This window comes from Babylonia areolata, chromosome 10 (assembly GCF_041734735.1).
Source record: "Babylonia areolata isolate BAREFJ2019XMU chromosome 10, ASM4173473v1, whole genome shotgun sequence".
Taxonomy (NCBI): domain Eukaryota; kingdom Metazoa; phylum Mollusca; class Gastropoda; order Neogastropoda; family Buccinidae; genus Babylonia; species Babylonia areolata.
The window spans coordinates 21,872,998-21,895,114 of record NC_134885.1 but is presented as its reverse complement, the minus strand read 5'-3'; the positions used below and the strand labels follow the sequence as shown (position 1 = coordinate 21,895,114).

The following is a 22,117-nucleotide window of genomic DNA, read 5'->3' as shown; positions in this document are numbered from 1 at the left end:
GTGACCCGGGCGACGACCGATCCGGTATAAGTTGAGGTGTGGTTGTCATCTTCATGTGGCGTGTCTAGGGCAAATGAAGCATGGCGGCGCCCATCCCTCTCCATGCCTGACCACAGCCGATATCCTCCAACTCGGTGGCTCGCCTTGGTCACGAACACGTGGTCGTTGAGTTCATCTGGGGACTCTTCCGCCCTCAGTGGCCGGTGACCTGCATCGAGGAGGTCCTTCGCCCAGTGGTGCCGTGTTAACACCACCCCCTCACGTGGTTCAGCACGCCAGCTGAGGCGAGGTCCCGGGGTGTGGCGCTTGGAGCCATCACGTGAGAGATTTAGGAGGTGGGTGAGGACTAGTGATGCCCGTCCACTCAACCAGGTAGAGCGCGGCTGCCAGACACCAAAGGTGCTACCTCTGCCTAGAGACCCCTACACCCAGTGTTACTGTGAGGTATATAGATGCCTGTACTATCAGTGTGGACTTCTACAATAGATTTTTGCGGCAGGTCTGCACATATGTTGACCTGGGAGATCGGAAATCTCCACCCTTTAGCCACTAGGCGCCGTTACAGAGATTCAAATCCGGGACCCTCGGATTGAAAATCCAACGCTTTAACTGACCACTCGGGCTATTGCGCCCATCAATTTGTTTTCAATCATGTCTCTTTGGAATTTATATTGTAATGATAATTCCAAACTTTAACTGACTCAGTCTTGAATAATCCACGAATAATCATCAGACACACAACCCCCCCGCAACCCCCCCCCCCTTGTTTTATTTTATTTTATTTTTTTTAAACGCACCAACTGAACGCGACTCCACGTCAAATAATATCGTACGTCAGTCACAACTCATGACGGATGTGATATCCGTCCTGACTCAGTCGGAAGAGCAAGGACTCTACCTTCAGTTTGCATGCCACTTGGTTCACAAATATAAGTACGTCTCAATGAGATCGGCCCGGGATTGATGGACTCGAAATTTCCGGCACAGCAAACTTTATCTGTAAAACGTTTTGGTGCCTAGTCCCCCTCCCCCCTTTTCCTCCTCCGCTTCTGCTCCTTCCTCCTCCCTCTCTACTCCTCTGCCCCCTCCTCCTCCCTCTCTACTGACTCCTCTATCCCTTCCTCCTCCCTCCTCCCTCTCTACTACTTCCTCCTCCCTCTCTACCCCTTCTTCCTTCCTCTCTACTCCTCTGCCCCCTTCTACTCCCTCTCTACTGACTCCTCTGTCCCTTCCTCCTCCCTCTCTACTACTTCCTCCTCCCTCTCTAACCCTTCTTCCTTCCTCTCTACTCCTCTACCCCCTCCTCCTCCCTCTCTACTGACTCCTCTATCCCTTCCTCCTCCCTCTCTACTCCTCTACCCCTTCCTCCTCCCTCTCTACCTCTTCCGCCTCCCTCTCTACTCCTTCCTCCTCCATCTCTACTCCTTCCTCCTCCCTCTCTACTCTACCACTTCCGCCTCCCTCTTTACTCCTTCCTCCTCCCTCTCTACTTCTTCCTCCTCCATCTCTACTCCTTCCTCCTCCATCTCTACTCCTATATCCCTTCCACCTCCCTCTCTACCCCTTCCACCTCCCTCTCTACCCCTCTACCCCTTCCTCTCTACCCCTTTCCTCCTCCCTCTCTATCCTTCCTCCTCCCTCTCTATCCTTCCTCTTCCATCTCTACCCCTTCCTCCCCATCCTCTGCTCCTCCCTTCCTCATCCTCCCTCTCAACTCCAGTCTCCTCCCTCTGCTCCTTCCTTCCTCCTCCTCAACCTTCTCTACTCGATCCTCCGCCCCCCCCCCCCCCCCGTCTCTTCTCCTTCCTCCCCTCCTCTGCTCCTTCCTTCTCCTCCTCCCTCTTCCCCCCTTCCACCTCCCTCTCTACTCCATCCTCCCCATCCTCGGCTCCTCCTTTCCTCCTCCTCCCTCTGTACTCCTTCCTCCTCCATCCACACTCTGCTCCTTCCTCCTCCCCCTCTGCTCCTCCCTTCCTCCCCACGATCCCTCTGAGTGCTCCTTCTTCCTCCTTCTCTACTCCTGGTCTTTCCTCCTCCTCCTCCCTCTCTTCCTATTTCTCCCCCTTCTTCCCCTCCACCACTACCTCTTCCTCCTCCTTTCCTCCTCCCTCTCCTTCTCCCCCCTCGCCCCCCAAACACACACACACACACACACACACACTGACTCACATGCACTCGCGTGCGTACATTCAGAAATAAGTGAGCGCCCACAAGTGATTATTTATGCATTTATTTATCTATTTGTTTATTTATTCATTTTTCTTTAAATCAATTATGGTATTTATTTGTTTAATTATTTATTCATTAATTTAAAAATGTATCCTTTTTCCCCCTCAAGGCCTGACTAAGCGCGTTGGGTCACGCTGCTGAGCAGGCATCTGCTTACCAGATGTGGTGTAGCGTTTATGGATTTGTTCGAACACAGTGACGCCTCCGTGAGTTACTGAAACTAAACTGGCCACGAGTGAGCACCCACGTGTCAAAGGTCGAGCACCCGCGCGCGTAAGGTCAAGGCAATGAAGACCAAACTACTGATCTAAAAATAGAGCCGACATCACATGGACCAAACCTAATTTGTGTCGGGACTCGAAATATTTTATAAAGTCGCCATAAAGACGTGGTGTTTTCTTCTGGCCATATTCGTTTCTCTTTGATGAATTTAGAATGCAAAAGTGTGGTATGGGCGATTTGTGTTGTTCAGGTGGTGTGTAGGTTACGTTTTCGTGTCAGGTATTTCCAGTTCTACTCGGTAAAAAGCTACAATCTGAAACCGGAAGTTGGCTGTATATCAGCCATAAAGCTGTAACATTTTGAGAACGGATACATGTGTTGAACAGTTGGAGCATTTCATTTCCAGTTTTACCGGACAAAGGTAAGTGTCAGAAACTGTACCACATCATACAAAGCTGTTTTTAGTGCACTAGATTCTGGGACCAATTAGAAAATGTAATAATTTTCAGGACATTACCTTATTTTCGTTTGTTTGAAACTGCATGCAGGCAATCTGGTTGCAGAATCATGTCGGGTTCTGTGTTCTTGGCTTCTTTGTCCCTTTTCCCCCTTGAATCTGTATAATATATTTGTTCTTTTACCTCTTTCTTTTACTGGTATTCTAGATGCGCATTTGCCAGTGTTATGGCTAGCTTCTAACCGAGAATTTTATCTGGACGATATGATCCTTGTCATTGACTTAAGTTATTATTATGTCTTATTCACTACTGTTTGTCAAATGACTCTCCACGAGTTTTTGAAACAGTTGTGTACCGCTTCATGCAGTGGTAATGTGATTTGACAGATTCTATCGACATAAGCGCGAAAAAAAGATGGAAGGTTTTGTCAGCTTTAGCGGGTGTCCCCTTTTGTGTCCACTGACACTTTCTGTGAAGTGCTTTGACCGTAATGTCCGGGTCCAGTGTCTGTGCATAATTTTATGTCCCACACCCCTCACCCACAACCTCATGCACTCAAAGATTCAGAAGCTTCAGAATACTCAGTCTCTCGAAGTAGTTCATATTACATTTTCCCATTATTTGCTTTGTGAATTTTCTTTGCACATTTTCTGTGAAGCTTGTGTGTTTTCTTTGGTGCCATGCCACATCACCCAATTCCAGGATTCATTATTTCATCTATCTTATGACACTAACAATGGAGCCATTCTTTATGTTCAAATAAACCCCTGGAGAGTTTGGTGGCCATCTAGGATCTTTCGCATGCACACCTAACTTTCATCCCAATTGCGAGCTATGCTAAAGGCGATTGACATAGACAAAAGAAACAAACATGTGCGACCTCTACATCTCTTCAGTCCCCACGTTTGTGAACCCCAGAAGCATTAAAATCATTCTTACATGTGTGGAAAAAGACAGTGGAGGGTTCAATTGATGAACTTGTGGTTACATGATCTGAACATGAAGAATGTTTTCTGCTTTGCTTTTGATCACACCCAGTCAATTTAATTGTCTCATCAGTCAGCAGGATTTGACTTTTGCTTGAACTTTTTGTGTTCTGTTGCGTTACCCAAACAGTTCCTCCATCATCTCAAGACAGGCTGTACCATTTACATGTCTCCAAGGAGAATCTTCCCGGCATGCTTTATCTCAACATCTGGAATACATTTATAACTATACCTAACAATACAACTCAGTTAGTTACTAACAACAAGGGTGGCGAGCAAGCCTTAAATCAATAATTCTACATCCCCCTTACTTTAAAGAAATTTGATTATTGTGCATCCTCTCTCCCTTAAAAAAATTGACATCCCCCTTACTTTAAAGAATTTGTATGTTATTTCCCAAACAGATGCATGATAAAATCAAGATGCCCAGTACCGTTTACATAGATCATTTGTTCCTTTTTTGTTCTAAAATTGCACCTTTTCGCCAATTTTCTTAGAGCTGTGACATAAGCATCCACAGTTTATCTCTCTTCTTGGCTTCTTTTGATGAAGATAAAAGTTTCAAAAATTTCATTTGACTCTTCCACACAAAATTGTTAGAATTTCCTGAGGATAATCTCAGTGCCCTTCATATTTCCATTTGGTTCGAAAGAAAATTCTTCATAGGTTTTGAAAGCTTCATCTCCGATGCAGGCTAACAGAACAGAACCTCTGTACGTTTTTTTCCCTGATCATTTGAGTAGTTTTCCCATTGACGACAAAATTTTTGCCATGCCACCTCCAGGTTTGTTTTTTTATTGCAAGTCAAGTTTTCCCGGTACTTGTCTTCTCTGTTTCGTGCCATTGTTTGTTCAGTCAAACTTCTGACACCATGTTGCTTTACCCAAACAGTTGGACCATCATCTCAAGACGGCTGGTACCGTTTATATGTCTCCAAGCAGAATCCTCCCAGCATGCTTTATCTCAACATACAGAATACATAACTATACGTAACTATACAGCTCAGTTACCAACAACAAGGGTGGCGTGCAAGGCTTACATCAATAATTCTACAAGTTCAAATATTGAAATATCTAATGTTGAACATTATTCATGATTGTGATGTTGTTCATTTTACTGTAACTGGTGATAATAAGCACACCTTTCTGCTGCAAGACAGCACTGGGTGAAACTTGCAGATTGTGGATACACTGTGTGAATTTATTGTAAGTGTTTCATCCCTAAAAAAGCAGCAAAAAGTCCTTTTTACAAAGGTGCATCACACAAAGCGCTCGGGAGTTCCGTGCAGAACATTGTGGATTTCACATTTTGCTGTCCTCCATTTCTTCAGTTGATAGCCTCCATGTCTATAACCGAACACTGTACAATGAAGTACCATCATATGCACAATAAGAAAACCAAAATATGAAGCAAAAAGTCAAAAAAAGGAAACCTGCTGTTTACACGTTCTGCATCTCTCAGTCACCTTCGTTGCTCACAAATTAGAAGAACCAATCAACTTCAAGAGTACAGATCATGTGACGTGCCTCTGTAAGTCATGTAGACACGGAACTCTCCTGGGCTCTGTTGGATAAAATCACTGATTATGTTTGCTATTCTACTGACCTTTTCACTGTTACATTAATGTGTTATTTGAACTATTGAAGGTTCTAAAGATGATAGTTTCTCTGGTAATCCCAGATCCTTTTCCAACTCAGACCAGCAGAAATCATATAAGCATGATTTTGAATAATTTTTTTTTTACTAAATGTAACATGTAGTATTATTATAGTTTTATCAAAATATTTTGTACTATTTATGATTGTTGAATTTGATTTGTGATATATATATATATATATATATATATATATATATATATATATATATATACACATACATATATATGAATGTCCTTTTAACAAGTTTGCCAGTGCTATATTGGAGTTCAAGCAGAAGTTGACTTTCTGTCTTAACTGTTTGTATTGCACAGCATGCTTTTGTGTCATCAACATTTTTTTAAAAACTGTCTGTTATATACGACCTGCTAAACAAAATGTAAGGCTTAGATTATTTAAAAATAATGAGAAAACTGAAATGACTCAGGTCATGAACATGAACCAACACTTGTCAGCTGAACTGGCCATGTTTCTCATTTAACAGACAGCTCACAATACCCTGGACAAGTTGGTGTCAGAATACTTAGAATGGAACAATCATAAAAATTGATAGAAACAAAGAAGAAAAATAGCTTCTTAATTACATTAGAGTCCAGGGAATAAACATAAAACAACTGGGTGAATAGTATGATTAAGATCAACACTTATTTAGTTATTACACACTGTTATGATCCCAATCTAGAACACTGATGCACTGTTTAGATCACCACATAGATGCCAAATGAGGAAAACAGAAATTTTTATGTAAAGAAGACTAGCAAGATAAGTATCCACCAAGAGTGAGAAAATCTACAGCATTACTGCTTTACTGGGATTCTTCTGGTTTACAAAATTATTGTCATGATCAATATCATTGACGGTCCCCCCAGACCACCCAGTTCCCACCTCATCACCACTACACCCCGGGCCATAACATTCCTTAAACACTCCTGACAGTTCAGCCATAGCCCACCAGAACCAACGACAGGCAGTATATTTCAGTTTATGTTTTCTTACAAGACAACTTATTATTTGTAAGCAACAACAGCAGAGGCTACCTTGGTATCCTTTAGTTTAACATAATCAAATCACCTTTGCATTTGACTTTACTTTGTGGTCTATTACTAGTATTAGCAGCTTACAGTTCAGTCATGATTGCTTGTTTTTGAAATAAAAACTAGAAAAACTAAATGGTTAGTTTTGGGCAGGCCTATCAACGGAAACAGGAATTACTCTGGACTGATTGTACTAGATCAGTAGATGACTGGTTCAATGGATGTTAGGCAAAGATCACAGTAAGTTTAAAATGGAGTGTGGAAAATCATGACAGGAGATTTATCATCATGGTCATTGAAAGTTTTCCAGTGACCACACGACTGACTGGCAAGCCTCACATTGTTGTAGTCTGATAAATCTTTTTGGTCACAGTTATTGAGTTAAGATTTAAATGTTTCACTGGAAAGAACAGTGGTGACCTTTTTGTGATTCTAGTTGATTGGTGCGGCTGGTTTTTGAAGACCAGGTATTGTATTAGTCATTTCTCAGCCAGAAAGAAAATTCACACAGCATCTTTTGATGTTTGAACTTGAAGGCTTGTCATGTCACTGAATTAAGCACAGGCACTCAGTTTGGCCTCTTTCAGTGATGTCTGCAGGAACATGGACTCTATTTAATTGTAACAGACCTTTTTTCAGTTAAAACTGCACAACAAAACTAAAGGAACAAAGTTTGGGTTTTTTTTTTTTTTTTTGGTAGCAATAAACCCATTACATCTGTCATGTTTGTGAAGTTGATTATCCCAATTATCTGAAATCAGTTAATACTGACTACACATTAAGTTTCACATTCAATAAGTTAGATCATGCTGATGTTGTGAAGTTTTTGCTAAGAACGCCAAATATGTGGTAAAACTGAATTTCACCATTTTACAAAATTCATCACACTCTGATACTGCAGTTCAAATTTCAAACATAATCCATGAAAAGCTGACATACATTACAGGATATTTAATGTACATATTGAATATGCATATTTTAATTATACATATGAATTTGATGCCCTGCTCATCTGTTGACCTTGGACTTGGAGATGGAAAAATCTCCATCCTTACCCTCCTACTGTCCAAGTAGAACTTCTTGTTTTTTGCAAAACCCCCCCGAAAACAAACAAAAGAAACATATCAACATCACAACAAAATCATTACAGAAGTTTGAAAGACCATCGCGATCACTGTTACATTACTGTGGAGATTTTAGATTCTTTTTTGGTTATGAAATGAACTGTTGTTTTTATAATGGAGAAAAGTTTAAGAAAACCGTTGGTTGTAAAATAAGACTCACTGATGTTTCAGGGACTGTGTTAGCTGGAAATGACAGCGAAGGTAAAGGTTTTTATAAACTTTCTCCATTTGTAGTTTATGGACTCGACAGTCTTTTATTTTATCACGTTGTTTTTATACATTTATACTAGTATAGTTATGAAATTATTTAGATATGCTGTATTTTTATTGCAGAAAGACTTGAATCTCACCCACCATGTCAGACAGTGAGGACAGCAACTTCTCTGATGCAGAGAGTGAGGTATGTACAGGAAAACTTCTTTTAAAGCAAAAGAAAATATTCTGAGAAAAAATAACATAGTTATGAAGCACCACAAAAAAGTAGTCTACATGTAAAATCTATGTATAAATCCTGTGTAAATATTTATGGTGTTATGTTATTTATTGTCCAAAATAAGTTTGTCCAGATTTACACTCAAGCAAGCAGTTGAATTAGTAAGCTGCTACAGTGAAATAATTCAAGAGGTTTATTAAAGGAAGCCCCTTAAAAACTCGGTTTCTTTGCCAGGGCTAAGTGATCTTTCTTATAGTTATAGTTATACAGTGATTGTGCTAGGAATGAAGATTGTGTATCTGACTGTAGTGATAAATATGTTCATATGTGTGTGCTACTGTTAAATGATTCAATAAGTTTCTTAAGGGAAACCAGAAATCTGTTTCTCTACCATGGCCAGGTGATGCATAAATGATAAAGACTATTCTTGTGCAGTGCCGGTGCAAGGAATGACCATGTGTATTTGACTGTAACACTGTGTGTGTGTGTGTGTGTGTGTGTGTGTGCGTGTGCTCATTTTTTCAGGGAGGAGATCTGAATGAACCTCAGAATGAGGGCAGTGATGCAGCTGCAGAAGGGAGTGATGTTGAGGAGGAAGATGAAAAAGGAGGGGGAGATGAAGAGAAGGAAGGTGGTGGAGAAGAGAAGAAAAGGACTATCGATGATGAGGACGAAGATGAAGATGATGATGTGAGTGAGATCCATGAATGTGTCATTGTGTGATTTATTATTGCCCCTGTTCAGTGGCAGATGGTCTGTCAAGGCTGTTCGTCTTAAGTTTTTAATAGAAATTATTGCTTATTCAGTTGCGTCTTAAGTTTTTAATAGAAATTATTGCTTACTCATTTGCTGCTCTACAATTATCTTTGCTTTAACCCCTAGGCTGCCTATATGACGAGATAACTCGTCATGGAAAGCATGTACGCTTCGCTGCCACAATGACGAGATAACTCGTCATCAAAATATTCTGACTTTTCCCTACTTTGCATTCAGTTCATTGACAAAAATGCTGGTAGCTTTAGTTTGGGGAATCTTTCTAGATTCTATTCATAGCTAGAAACACCATCTGCGTCATAAGGCAGTTCTTTATTTGTTTTTGGTTGGGTTACTGGCCGCAGTCTTTGCCTGGCTCCTTTCCTTGCTCGCTCAACAAAATGTCGGACTGACTCCGTGCTCAAGACATGCGATTGTGGCGAACTAAATCAACCAAGATTACTTTCTTTAGCTGATGCTCAGAAAGAATTGAAGCATAAATTCGAAGGAGAAGACAGTGGTGAACATTTATAGGACGATTTGATAGAAAATAAAGGGAGCAATCGAGAGTGGCCAAGATGCGACTATCAGTGAGTGATGCCGGCTGTTCAACTCTAGCAGACGACAGAAGTCACCAAATTTTTAGCAGGCCATGGTGTGGGCTATTTTCTTGGCACTCAGCCAACACGGTCTGATGAGAACTGGATAAAGTGACGTGTGAGAGGGGTGAAGAGGATGGGGGGGAGGAGACTGAGGGGGCGTGGCCTCACATCCATATTATCACTTGCAGAAGTCAGTGCATTTTGTATCTATTTCTTTTTCAGTTTTTTTATATTGTGGTTGTTCTAGTATGATTTTGTGTGTACAGATATCCATTTGTCCAGAAAATATGATATTTTAGTGCAAATTACCTAATGTTTGTAATGAACAAGTTGAAAATGTGACAAAAAACAAAACACTGATTTCAAAACAACAGCATGTCACTAAAAATATATAAAATGGGAAAACATCATGTGTTTTGTATTCTTTATTCATTTCCCTTTCAGAAAATATATACTTTTATGGGTCTTTCTCCAATAACAAAGTGCACAGAATTTTCTGAAAATTTATACCTGTTTTTGGGGAAAAAACCCTGGCAAATAGATTTCACTTAAATCTTATTTTCCTGGCAGCGAAAGGGTTAATTGGCTTTATCCATGTTTTTTGTGGTTTAATTTCAATTGCAAATATATTTGCAGAGTAACATTGTCAAGAACAAGTTTACTTTAATAGTTTGGAAGGGGAAAGGAATGGCTTTTGGCGTTACATCAATACATGTATGACACAGTTGTAGACTTTACAACCCACAGATTCAAAATTTGTCATCATGTATTTGCTGCATTATAACAACTGCAAGCTGCATGCAATTTTTGTGTGGCAAATGCTTGAAAAGCAGAAAAAAGATATATTGTATGGATGGTACATGCCCTGTCTCGGCCAATCTAAACCTTCCTTTTGCTTCAGTATATATACTCTTTTGGTCAGCTTTCTTTGTCTGAACAGTCATGCAACTTTCTTTTTTTCTTTTTCTTTCTTTTCTTAATATAAACCAGACAGAACTGTCAGTTTTCCTCACCATGTCATCTCTGTTTTCTATGTAGCCAAGCGCTCAACTTCAGATACTGCTTCAGATAGCGCTCTTAGGCTTCAGATGCTGCTTCATGCACAAGCTGTATAGCATGAAGCTTACACATACACATATTTTCAGCTGCTAACCGCCCGCTATCACATCTAATTGTCTGAGTTACAGTTCAAATGTTTCCTCTGTCACCCTATCTCCCGTATCAGTATCATTATCACCATAATATTACCAGTATCACAGCTTTACCTGAAGGCACATTGTTGCACTGCTTTCACCACAAAAGAATGGCCATCACATACCAAACCTGCTGCTTGCTATAGACTTTTGTTCTTCATGGTTAGTGCACTAGCCAACCAGTAGTTTGGAGGGGGAAACAATTCTCTGTCTTTGTTTAGGATTATGACGAGGAGGAAGAGGAGGAAGAAGAGGAGGATGGACGACCCAAAAAGAAAAGAAGGAAAGGAGCGCTTGGATTCATCATCGATGAAGCCGGTTGGTGGTTTGATTGCTTTGAATTGATTTGTTGTGTATAATGAAGAAAACTTATGTGAACATTATCATTAGAATAAACAAAACAAAGCAAATAACCCATGAACTTTGGCCCAGAGCGATTTATATTATCATGTTTCTTAGAATGTTTGGATTTGGAATGAAGGCAAATTCCTTTTCCAGATTTAGGCCACATCTTCACTCACACCCCTGAGTATACTAGTTTGGAATATCTCTGGCTTTAGAAAAAAAAATTCATGTAATTTCTTCATGATCAAGACAAAAATGCCCCCTTTTTGTGGATGAAATACTGAAAATACTGAATCCTGTGTCATTTAAATCTTGTGCAGAACAGACAAAGAATTTGTGCAGTTTGTGTCTATGGTTTCTGTGTGCAGTTAGCATCACATATTTGAATCTTTATTTTTTGTTGTTGTCGTGGTGTAATTTGTGAGTGCTGTGTTTCTTGGCTGTTTAATTAAGGATATAACACATTTACTGCACATCTTTGAACTGACAGGACTGTTGATCCAGGAGATCAGACAAACAGATTTCCTTCCTTAATCTGCCAGTCACTGATGCTGAAATTGAACCCAGCACCATATGATTAAAAGTCTGTCGTGTTAGCCAGTCTTCTGTTTTGCCTGTCTTTTTCTTCTTATTCTTTTTTTCTTTCTTTTTTTGGTGGATACAGAGTACAATTTAGCAAAAATGTGTGGTGGACAATTTTTTCTTTCTCCCTTTCTGACAGATGTTGATGAGGAAGATGAAGAAGACGACGAAGAATGGGAGGAAGGAGCAGCGGAATTGATTGACACTCGCTCAACATACGAGGGACCCAGTGCCAAAGAAATTGAGAGTCACCAGCGCCTCAAACAGATCTGGGAGTGAGTTTGTCTGCCTTTGTGTCACTTCATTATACAAAAGCCCTTTTTTTATGCTTGTCTGTGTTATGAAAAGTTCCAGAAATACATATTTGTTGCCTCTTGTCTTCTGTTGTGTTGTTATGGTGACTTCAGCACATTATCAGTAAGTTTGAAACTGAGAATGATGGAGGATATTGTGTTGATAACAACACTGACCTGTACTCATGACCTTGCACAGATGCTTCTCTCTGTGGGATGCCTTGGGGTGGTGGAAAGGGGGTGGTGGAAAGGGGGTGTGGCGGGGTTCAGTTACATCCTCCTCCCCATTGTTGGGAAATTCTGCGCTAGAAGTTTCATCTTTCTGTCCCATTTTTGTTCTGCTTTTTTCCGAATGGTTCTGTTACTCCTCCATACTATGGTCGCCCTTCCTTACCTGCTCATTTGTACACATGTATTGAGGAAAAAAAAAATCTTTGCCCTTTGCTCTACCAGTCTGCAATCTGTGATGTGCATGCTGTTGATCTCTGACAGATAACTTGAGAGTTGAGTGGGCAGTAGCTGTCATTGACTGACATGGTCTTTTTATTAGTTTATTAGTTTATTTTTTTAATTGTTAAAGTGATCAGGATGGATTGTATCTTCATCATGGCCTGATCTTGTAAATGTATCTCTTAAAGTTATGGATTGTTGCTTGTTTACTTAGTTGGAGAAACTGTGTCTTGTCTTTGAGTTACTTTTTGATCAGAAGGTGGCTTTCAATGATGATACCATCTGCGGGGATGCCATTTAGGGGGTTTTTGGTGGAGGGTGTGGTGGGGTGAGGAGGCTCTTTCAGTTGTGGATAGTACCCCACCTTCTGCAAAATTCTGGGTTAGAGATTTCCTCTTTTCTATCATACTCCTTGTTTCTGGCTCTTCCATTGTTTGATTTTCATCTTGTCTTTTCTTATTTTCTGCTTAGCTGGTCCATTCACATTTTTGGAAAATTATTTTTTTTTAGAATGTATCAAATATTTTTTTGTCTTTTACCTGGACTTGATTATGGCATTCATATTATGTTGTATTTATTTTGTACCTTGAACTCCCCCTTTTTTTGTTTGTTTTGTATGGTGGTTGATGAGTCCTTAGTTCCTGCATCCCTGCACTCGTGACATTCAGAACGGTTCTTTAGAAATTCTGCCCATTCTGATGTGAAGATGTTGTGTTTTGCAGAAACCAAGATGAGGTTGAAATTGAGGCGTACTACAAGCAGCGTTTTGGGGACTCCTCCAGTGCAGACCGATTTGGTGAAGGAGAGGAAATGTCCGATGAAATTACACAACAAGGTCGACTGCCTGGTGTCAAGTAAGTGGTGTGAATGAGGTAGAAAGAGGAAGGTTATGAGTCCTTTTTCATGCTGGCTAGTTTAATTGAATTGAGGGGGGAAAAAATTGCTGAACAATGGTACATTTGTAAAATTTTTGACAATTGTACTTCAGTTCATTACTATTTTGGCTGTTCAGCCATGTTTTCATGACTCACTTTGACTTATTCCTTAGAATGCTTTCAGGATCGAAGGTTGTGGAGAAGATTGTACAACAATTTGGCATTCACTGACACTGAATTGTTTGATGAATAATAAAGAAGATATGATTTTGAAAAAAAGGCTACTGACCACATTATTAGGAGACTGTGGTCACGTTTTGATTGCTTGCTAACTGATTAGCACAAAATGAAAAGAATTTGCTTATCTTTATTTTTTCGAACATGGTGTGCTGCTTTCTGTGTGCAGAGACCCAAACCTGTGGGTTGTGAAGTGTCGCATGGGAGAAGAGAAGACTGTGGTGGCTCACCTCATGCGAAAGGTCATCGCATACCAGCACACTGAAGAGGTATGAGTTTTCTTCTTTGATTTTTTTTTTTTCTTAAGCAGGCTGTGTTCCGACGCAGAGACATTTTCAAAGTCTTCAGTGTTCAGATGTTTTAATATTGTAGAAGAGAAACAACGAACATTGTATTTTAGAAATTGTATTCAAGAAATTGAGATTATGTAAAGTTTTGCAGATATTTAACATTGGAAGTTTGGGGATAAACAACAATTACCAGGATTTGTTCTGAGCATTATATTGTTATGGCATGTGTATGCTTTCATGCTGATAATTCAGTTGTTTTCTGTGATGATAAGCACTATTGATAATAGTATTATAATTGAAAGTTTAATCTCTGAACTGTTCAGTAATGACATTTATGTATAAGAATGTGTACCTTCCTGTTTGTCACAAGCTGACTGTGCCATAGCTGAATCCAGCTTGCTTTTCTAATGTTTGAAAAAAGATCATTGAAAGAATATCAGTTTAAACATTTTTGTTACATTTGTCAACCTACGCACTAAAATTTCATAAATAGAAAGAAAATTTAGCATGAAAAGTCAAGCAATGAGGAATGCATGCACTTACATGCACATGTATGCTCACACATGCATGCACATTATCATGTTTGAACTCTCTCTGTCTTTCTCTCTCTGTCTTTTTCTGTCTGTCTTTCTCGATTTCTCTCTCTCTGTGAGCCCTGAAATGGCCCTTTTGTGGTTGGTAGGGCTAACAGCAACATGACATGACTCTCTCTCTCTCTGGCATACACAACAAACATACACTCATACACACACACGCACACACTCACACAAAAACAAAAAAAAAACATGGGCATATATGTACGCTTGCGCACGCACTATCACACACACTATAACAAACACACATACATACTTACACATATACACACACATATATACAAACACACCACAGGTCACACCCCACCCACAGCCACACACACACACACACACACAACATAAACACCATAAAAAAAACCCCACCTGTACAAAAACCAAGAAAGAAAAGTGATGGCTAAGAGGACACGTTTCAAACATGGTGTTTGACTTTTACTTTGCAGCCCCTTCAGATCAAGTCTGTGGTGGCCAAGGAGGGCCTGAAGGGCTACATTTACATAGAGGCCTACAAACAGACCCATGTCAAGCAGGCCATTGAGGGCATCGGCAACCTCCGCATTGGCTACTACCAACAGCAGGTGAGCTGATGAAGGCTTTTCTGTCTACATCGTCGTCCAGGGTTCCTTCCTGCAGTCATAGAAGTATGAAAAACTCGGGGAAAATGAGAGAACCTTTTTTTTTTTCTGGGGTTGGAAAAGTCTTGAAAAAATATGTTTCGCCATTTAGGGTCTGGAAAAGTCTTGGGATTTCAGTAAAAACCTTTGACCAGTACCCTTCAATAAAAAGATTAACACATTTAAAAGAACAAAAAAAACCACCCCAAAACAAAAAAACAAAACAAAGGAAGAATAAAAACAACAACAAAAAACAAAGGAAAAACAAGAAGTTATGAAAAAGTGAACATGGATACCGGGATATCTGCCGATCTGTAATGTCAGTGGTGTATCAGACAAATTTTTTAATATTCATTTTGGCTTTGTGTTTAGTATAGAAGATGTTCAGTCTGGTCTGGAAAAGACTGGATAAAAGTATATAATTCTATTTGGTCCCATCTGTGGGAAGCCTGAGTTTTTTTATCACAGGTGCAGTTTTGTTCACATGTGCTTCTTTGGGAAACATTTTTTTAACCAACGTGTATCTGAAGTTTTAACATTTTTCATTGTAAATCTTTTGTAAATCTTATTGGTTTTTTTGTAAGTAGTTTAAAAAAAATATTTTTTTAAATATGATTTCTAATGCAGTTTTAGCATTGTTTAGTGCTCTTGGACTGGTCTTAACTTTTTACTTTTTTTTGTTTGTTTGTTTTTTTAGCCCTGAAATGGCCCCTTAGAATTGATTTAGGTGTCAGCAAAATTAGTTGATTTGATTTCTTTCTTTTTTTCATCTTGCAGATGTATGAAATTATATTCCCTTTTTCTTAACATGTTTGATTAGTAATATCTTGTTGACTGTATGTTTTGCCTTTTCATTTCATTTTCACATTTTATTTTGGTGTTTGATTGATTCAAATGTGCAGAGCAAACTGATTCTTAACAGAGTTTTATACTGTCACTGATTTGCAGATGGTGCCTATCCGCGAGATGACAGACGTTTTAAAAGTTGTCAAGGAGACTGCTAATCTCAGGTCGAAAACCTGGGTGCGTCTGAAACGTGGAGTTTTCAAAGACGACTTGGCTCAGGTCAGTGTGGGTGGATGGGTTGTTGCAGGCATGAGGTTTGTCACACTGTAACCTTGAGTGAGACTAAAAGTTTGCAGAGGTACAATTTTATATTGTTTTATTCACAGTAATTTGTTACCCTTCATGTCAGAAAGCATGATGGACAGTTAATAAGTAAACACAATAATCGGGATGATTTAACTGTTTCAGACAGCAACTAGTCTCATCTTGTCCGCTTGACAATATTATATCTGAAGATTTCAGACAACTGAAAAAAGCTGTCTTATCTTGACTGCTTGACAATTTTATGTCCGAAGATAAAAAATCATGACAGGATAATTGAATGAAAATTAAACCAGGAATAGTTTTGAAAAAAAAAAAGAAAAAAAGAGTAATGCACATGGAATGCAGAAAAAAGAAATAATGCAAATGAAAAATTTAGACCATCATTGATTTAAAATATACTCTTATATATTGCAGGAGTCTGATGTTATGATAAAAAGCACTAAATAGTATTAGTGTAATGTTTTCCCTGAAGTATGTTGGTTTGATTTAAAAGGAAACCATCAGCGTATTGTTTCAACTCAAAACAATGTGATTGATTTTCTGATCAACAGGTTGATTACGTGGAGCCTTCACAGAACATCGTCCACTTGAAGATGATTCCCCGCATTGATTACAGCCAACCCAGAGGCATCATGCGAACAGCTTCCAGCCAGGTCAGTTCTGGAAAGAGAATAATTATGCATCTGTAGAGCATGACATGTTGGGGAAAAAAAGCTGGGAGCTGTTTCATTTAGAAGAAGGCATCATAGTTTGCAGACTGATTAAAATACACTATACCACATCTGATTAAAATACACTATACCACATCTGATTAAAATTGATAGCAAATAATGATTTAAAAAAAGAAGAAGAAGATTTTGTGTGAAGTGATGCTCTAACATTTGGAGATGTTATTGTTCATCCAAGCTGTTAAAATGTGATGAGAAAGGGAAATGTTGAAATTGTGTTTAGTTAGGTATAATTGTAAAATTTCCTGGTATTTCCATTTAATGTGGGCTGTCTTAATTAAGTGGAATCATTTACTTTCTAGCACAGAACTAGACGTTTGAGTAACACTTGTTTCTGATGATAAGCAAAAAATATGATTTGGGTTGATATCTACAGTTTGCTTTCTTTGTGTGTGAAGTAATTGTATTGGGTTTTTTTTTTTGGTTTTTTTTTGTAATTTATATTATTTTCATTCTTAACAACAACAAAAAGTACTGGTAATTCCCCTCCCGTCACTGTTTTTGATATTTTGCTTGAAGCATTGTCTGAATCAGGAATATGGGCAAACATTTTTTTTTCTCAGGATTTTGGATAATTGGACTCTTTGAGGGAGTCTTGCATATCTGTTGAGGTGTTTTTAAATGCAGGTTCCACATTGTACATGAAAATGATTAATTTCAGGAGCAAGCTAAAAAGAGGAAAAGAAGACCAGCCCAGAAGCTTCTGGACGTAGATGCTGTCAGGTGAGACAAAACATTTAGTTATGGGAAAAGTAGCAACAGAGGTTTGTACAGTTAATCTATATTGTCACGCTAGAAGTTGATGTTGGTCAAATTGCCTAGTGTTGCATGCTGCAGTCATGATTCCTGTATCTTAGGTAATGTGGAATACGTTTGAACAGTACATTTGACAGCTGATCAATTCATGTTAAGGCCAGTCTTTTAGGTAAAAATTCATCTTTTGAGTGTATGTTGTGGGTTTGTTGTGAATATAGCACTTTAAAGTTTGATATCAGACAGAGGTTGTAAAGCATAAAAATCTTTTGAAAAGAATCAGCTTCGCCAGAATAGATAAGATCATTATTTTCACTGCTTTCTGATCTGTAATTCAACTTTCCAAGATTATTTTTCATGTCAAAATAGCCATTTCCCATACACAGACGCACACACAGACACAGACACACACAAACACAGGCAGACAGACAGACAGACACACACACACACACACACACACACACACACACACACACACACACACACACACACACATGCACACACACACACACACACACACACACACACACACACACACACACACACACACACACACACACACAGACTCACAGACCAACACAGACAGACACACAGACTCACAGACAGACAAACAGACAGACACACACACACACACACACACACACACACACACACACAGAGCCTAGATTGATTTTGAGATGAAGTTCAGTGACCAAAATTGAAACCTGTTTTTGTGCAGATCTATTGGAGGAGAAGTCAGCACAGATGGTGATTTTCTCATCTTTGAAAGTAATCGATATAACAGGAAAGGCTTCCTGTTCAAGAGCTTCGCCATGTCTGCTATCGTAAGTATTGCTCTTTCAGTGTGATTTTGACCTGGTTTTGTCTTTCGTTTGGGTTTCTACCCAGAAATGTCCACTTGTGGTCAGCTGGGCTATAAGCAGCATGATGTGTTTCTTGAAATGTGATACATTTCTTCTACAGGTGATTGTGTGTGTGTGTGTGTGTGTGTGTGTCTGTGTGTGTGTGTATTTGTGTGTGCTTTCTTGTCTGACTGACATGTTATTGTAAAGCACTTTCAGAGGTTTGAAAAGGCTACATGAATGAATAATTGTTATTATTGTTTGACTTTATTTAGTATTTTCTTGCTGTTTTATATTGTGTTTTTTCTTGAATTATTGTTTCTTCAAAGCATGTCACTAAAAGTTTGTTTCATTATGTTTCTGGACAGGTCTATCATTAAAGGATTGTTAAATGTCTTGAAATTATGTAGTGCCTTTGACAGGACATGAAATCGTGAACATGCTTGAGTGTCTCAAATGTTTACAAACAGGATGATCAGTGTTTTGTACATGTCCACATAGACACTGACATTGATTTTAGTCAAGCGTATAAGATGAAAAGGTGGATGTCAAGATTTAAGTGACCATAAAAAGGCGCTCTTGATTTGGGGTAACCTGGTCAGAAATTAAGAAGAAAAATAAGCGCCTGAATTATAGCAAGTGGCACATAAAATTACTTTCGTTGTTGAAGATTTGTGATTAGAGGTACTCAGTTTTACATCATCTGACATCTGAAAATATGTCTCAGACTTCAGTTATTAATATTGTCTATTTTTTTGATTTGTGCTATCATTGCGTTTATGTGTGTGTTTGGTTTCTTATTATTGTTAGTTGCATGTCTTGAAAGTGTGTTGTTTTCTGTCTCTTCAGGTGTCAGAGGGAGTGAAACCAACACTGGCAGAGCTGGAGAAATTTGAAGAGCAGACTGAAGGGATGGACATTGAATGTATCCTTGAGATTTGCCTGTTTTGATCTGATGCAGTTCTTTTGAGATTACCTGCTGTCCAGCTCTCACAGATATACTTCTACCATTCTTGACGTGTCATAATTGACTTTGTTGGAGAAGAGTATAGCAGTAGATTTATCCTCAGTTGCAATGATGATGTTGAAAATGGATCTACACTAAGTATTCCCTGCTGCATGCCCCCTTTGATCCATACCTGGTATGCATGTCACTTGGAAAGCTCTCATTTCTTTTTTTTTTTTTTCTTTTTTCACTCCCTTCCTATGCTGAGCCCTAGATACAGTGTACATGAATTCACTGACCCAATGGCCATAAAAGGCCATGGGGCCTTTAAACTTTAACCCAAATAGTATCGTTCAGGTGAGAATATGAACTCTGGTTGAGATATTGTTTATTACACAAAGACATTTTTTTGATTCTTAAGAATTAGGCTGAACTGTATGAAATGATAATTTGGAATCCTAAGAAGTAGGTTCAACTGTGAGGCTTAACTGACTCCGGACGAATAGTTTTCTCCCTTGCTTTTCCCTTCAGACGACCCATTTGTTAGGGTTAGGAAAAAAATTGCAAAAAATACAAAACGCAAAGTAACTGAATGAAACTCGCTGTACTTGACCCTTGTATGACACAAGGAATACTTTGGAATCTTCAGAAGTATGTTCAGCTGTATGGCACAGGGAATACTTTGGAACCTTCTGAAATTAGTTCAGCTGTATGGAACAAGGAATTTTTAGGAATCTTTAGAAGTAGGTTCAGCTGTGTGCCACAAGAAACCGCTCCCGACATTTGCACCTTAACGTTGCACCAGTGGCACCTGAAAAATCGTCGACAGGGGAGGTGACCCACAACCTGGCCACAGGAGACATGGTGGAGGTAACGGAGGGGGAGTTGACCAACCTGCAGGGTAAGGTGATCAAGGTGGATGGCAACAAGATCACCCTGCTGCCCAAACACGAAGACCTCAAGGTGAGGAGTCATGCGCTCAGTGTGCACACAAGGGGAAGCATGAGTCTCTGTGTGTGTGTGTCTGTGTGTGTGTGTTTGTGTGTGCTGTAATGTTGGCGTTCTTCTTGTATGGGAACACATTTTCATGTTAAATGCAATGTCAGAATTTGATTTGAATAATGAAAAAATCCTTTGCAAGGGGGAAACAATCTTCGGGAAGTATTTGCATCCAGGACCGGCTTTTGATTTTTGTGATTTGTTCAAAGAAAGAAGGGTGGTATGTTTGAAGGCGGGGAAACTATCAAAATAGGAAAGGTTACACAATGATGTGGGTGCTGGTTTTTTTGTTTTGTTTTTTTAAATCGCACATCTCCTATATTGATGGTTTTATTACTGTTGTGAAATTGATAATGTCATTTTGTCCTCCATGCCTGAGTGGGGTCAAAGAATTAAAATTTCTTGCTTTCTTTTTTTTTTGATATTATATATTATGTGCATGATGGGGGAACAGGAATGCTCATAAACACTTAGATCTTTTAAAAAAAAATTTGCATGATCATTTGGATACACAAATGTATCCACTTGATGCACTTGTGACAAGTGAGAAATATGAATCATTATATAGGAGCAAAGAAGTAGAAAGAACAAGTTAGAGAGTAAAGACCGTGAGGGACCAATATAGAAAACAAAGAAGCAAGACAGATGGATGTGCAGACACAACTACAACTAACCATTAGTGTCTTAGTCTCAGACAGTGAAACCTCTAATCTTTATTAAAAAGAAAACAACACAAAAAAGCCACACCAGGTAGATAGAAATACACACTGTTTAAAGCTTGCCAGTGGTTCAGAGACAAGCTGAAGCATCAGCTGGCACTGGCCAACATTGATCACGATGACTGGGATTAGCTGGCCTCTGACAAGAACAGCTGGAGAGCAACCAGCAGAAGTGCTGTGACCAGCTGTTAAGAGTCCAGGAGGGTAGATATGCAGGAAGGGTGAAGAAGAAGAAGAAGGGAAGCTGCAGTGTAGCCCCCTTTAGATCCAGTCCATACCTGCTGTTCCTGCTGAAGAACATGCACATCAAGCAGTGGTTTCTACAATCATCCAAAATCATGCTGCCATTGACCAGCATCTTCCTTTGATCTTTGTATAGAAAGAAACTACCATCATCGTCATCAGGCTTATATATAGTTTGTAGCCTGGAGTGCAAACCTCTGACAACATTTTTTTTATGTTTTATGTAAATTCAGCATTGTCCTTGATGTTCTGTTTTCAGGACCCGCTGGAGTTCACTGCCACTGAGTTGCGCAAGTTCTTCAAGATGGGTGACCATGTTAAGGTCATCAGAGGTCGTTACGAGGGCGACACTGGACTGATTGTCAGAGTGGAAGAGAACATGGTTGTGCTGTTTTCCGACCTCACAATGCACGAGGTAAGAATACATTCATCAAAGGAAAAAGGAAAAGGTCAGCAATGTTGATAACGACTGTGGTAATTGCCATCATGATAATGTTAAATCATGGCTGCATTCTTTCATTCTAAAATTCATTGTTTCTTTTAAGATACATAACATTATCAAAGATGAAGCATGTATGTTTGGCAGTGACATGAAAATTCCCTGCAGCATATACCTGATGTATGCCATGTGTTTTTTGTTGTTGTTGTTGTTGCTTTGTTTTTATTCATGTCTAATGTATTGATATGATGAATTGTGTCTGTATCGCTTAGAGCTGTATTTATGTACATTGTAAAGTAATGAATGAAAATATTTGCAAAGCGAAAAAAAAAAAGAAGAATACATTGATGGAAGGTAGTAGAAAATGGAGTTT

The 22,117-nt window shown here is 39.2% G+C and overlaps 1 protein-coding gene across 2 annotated transcripts in view; it reads left to right on the top strand.

Annotated features, from left to right (window-relative positions):
• Positions 1–2,608: 2,608 nt before the first annotated feature.
• Positions 2,609–22,117, top strand: part of LOC143286885 (transcription elongation factor SPT5-like) — a 32,026-nt gene continuing 12,517 nt past the window's right edge. The window contains exons 1-15 of one of the 2 annotated variants that reach the window (XM_076594796.1): positions 2,609–2,872; positions 8,042–8,108; positions 8,667–8,831; positions 10,911–11,007; positions 11,756–11,891; positions 13,082–13,213; positions 13,641–13,740; positions 14,795–14,929; positions 15,914–16,030; positions 16,627–16,728; positions 17,465–17,526; positions 18,275–18,380; positions 19,248–19,323; positions 20,150–20,307; positions 21,565–21,720. In XM_076594796.1, the coding sequence (XP_076450911.1) occupies positions 8,064–8,108; positions 8,667–8,831; positions 10,911–11,007; positions 11,756–11,891; positions 13,082–13,213; positions 13,641–13,740; positions 14,795–14,929; positions 15,914–16,030; positions 16,627–16,728; positions 17,465–17,526; positions 18,275–18,380; positions 19,248–19,323; positions 20,150–20,307; positions 21,565–21,720 (1,587 nt within the window). In that variant the 5' untranslated portion in view covers positions 2,609–2,872; positions 8,042–8,063. The remainder of the gene's footprint in view (positions 2,873–8,041; positions 8,109–8,666; positions 8,832–10,910; positions 11,008–11,755; positions 11,892–13,081; positions 13,214–13,640; positions 13,741–14,794; positions 14,930–15,913; positions 16,031–16,626; positions 16,729–17,464; positions 17,527–18,274; positions 18,381–19,247; positions 19,324–20,149; positions 20,308–21,564; positions 21,721–22,117) is intronic. The other variant, XM_076594795.1, reaches the window with a different exon arrangement.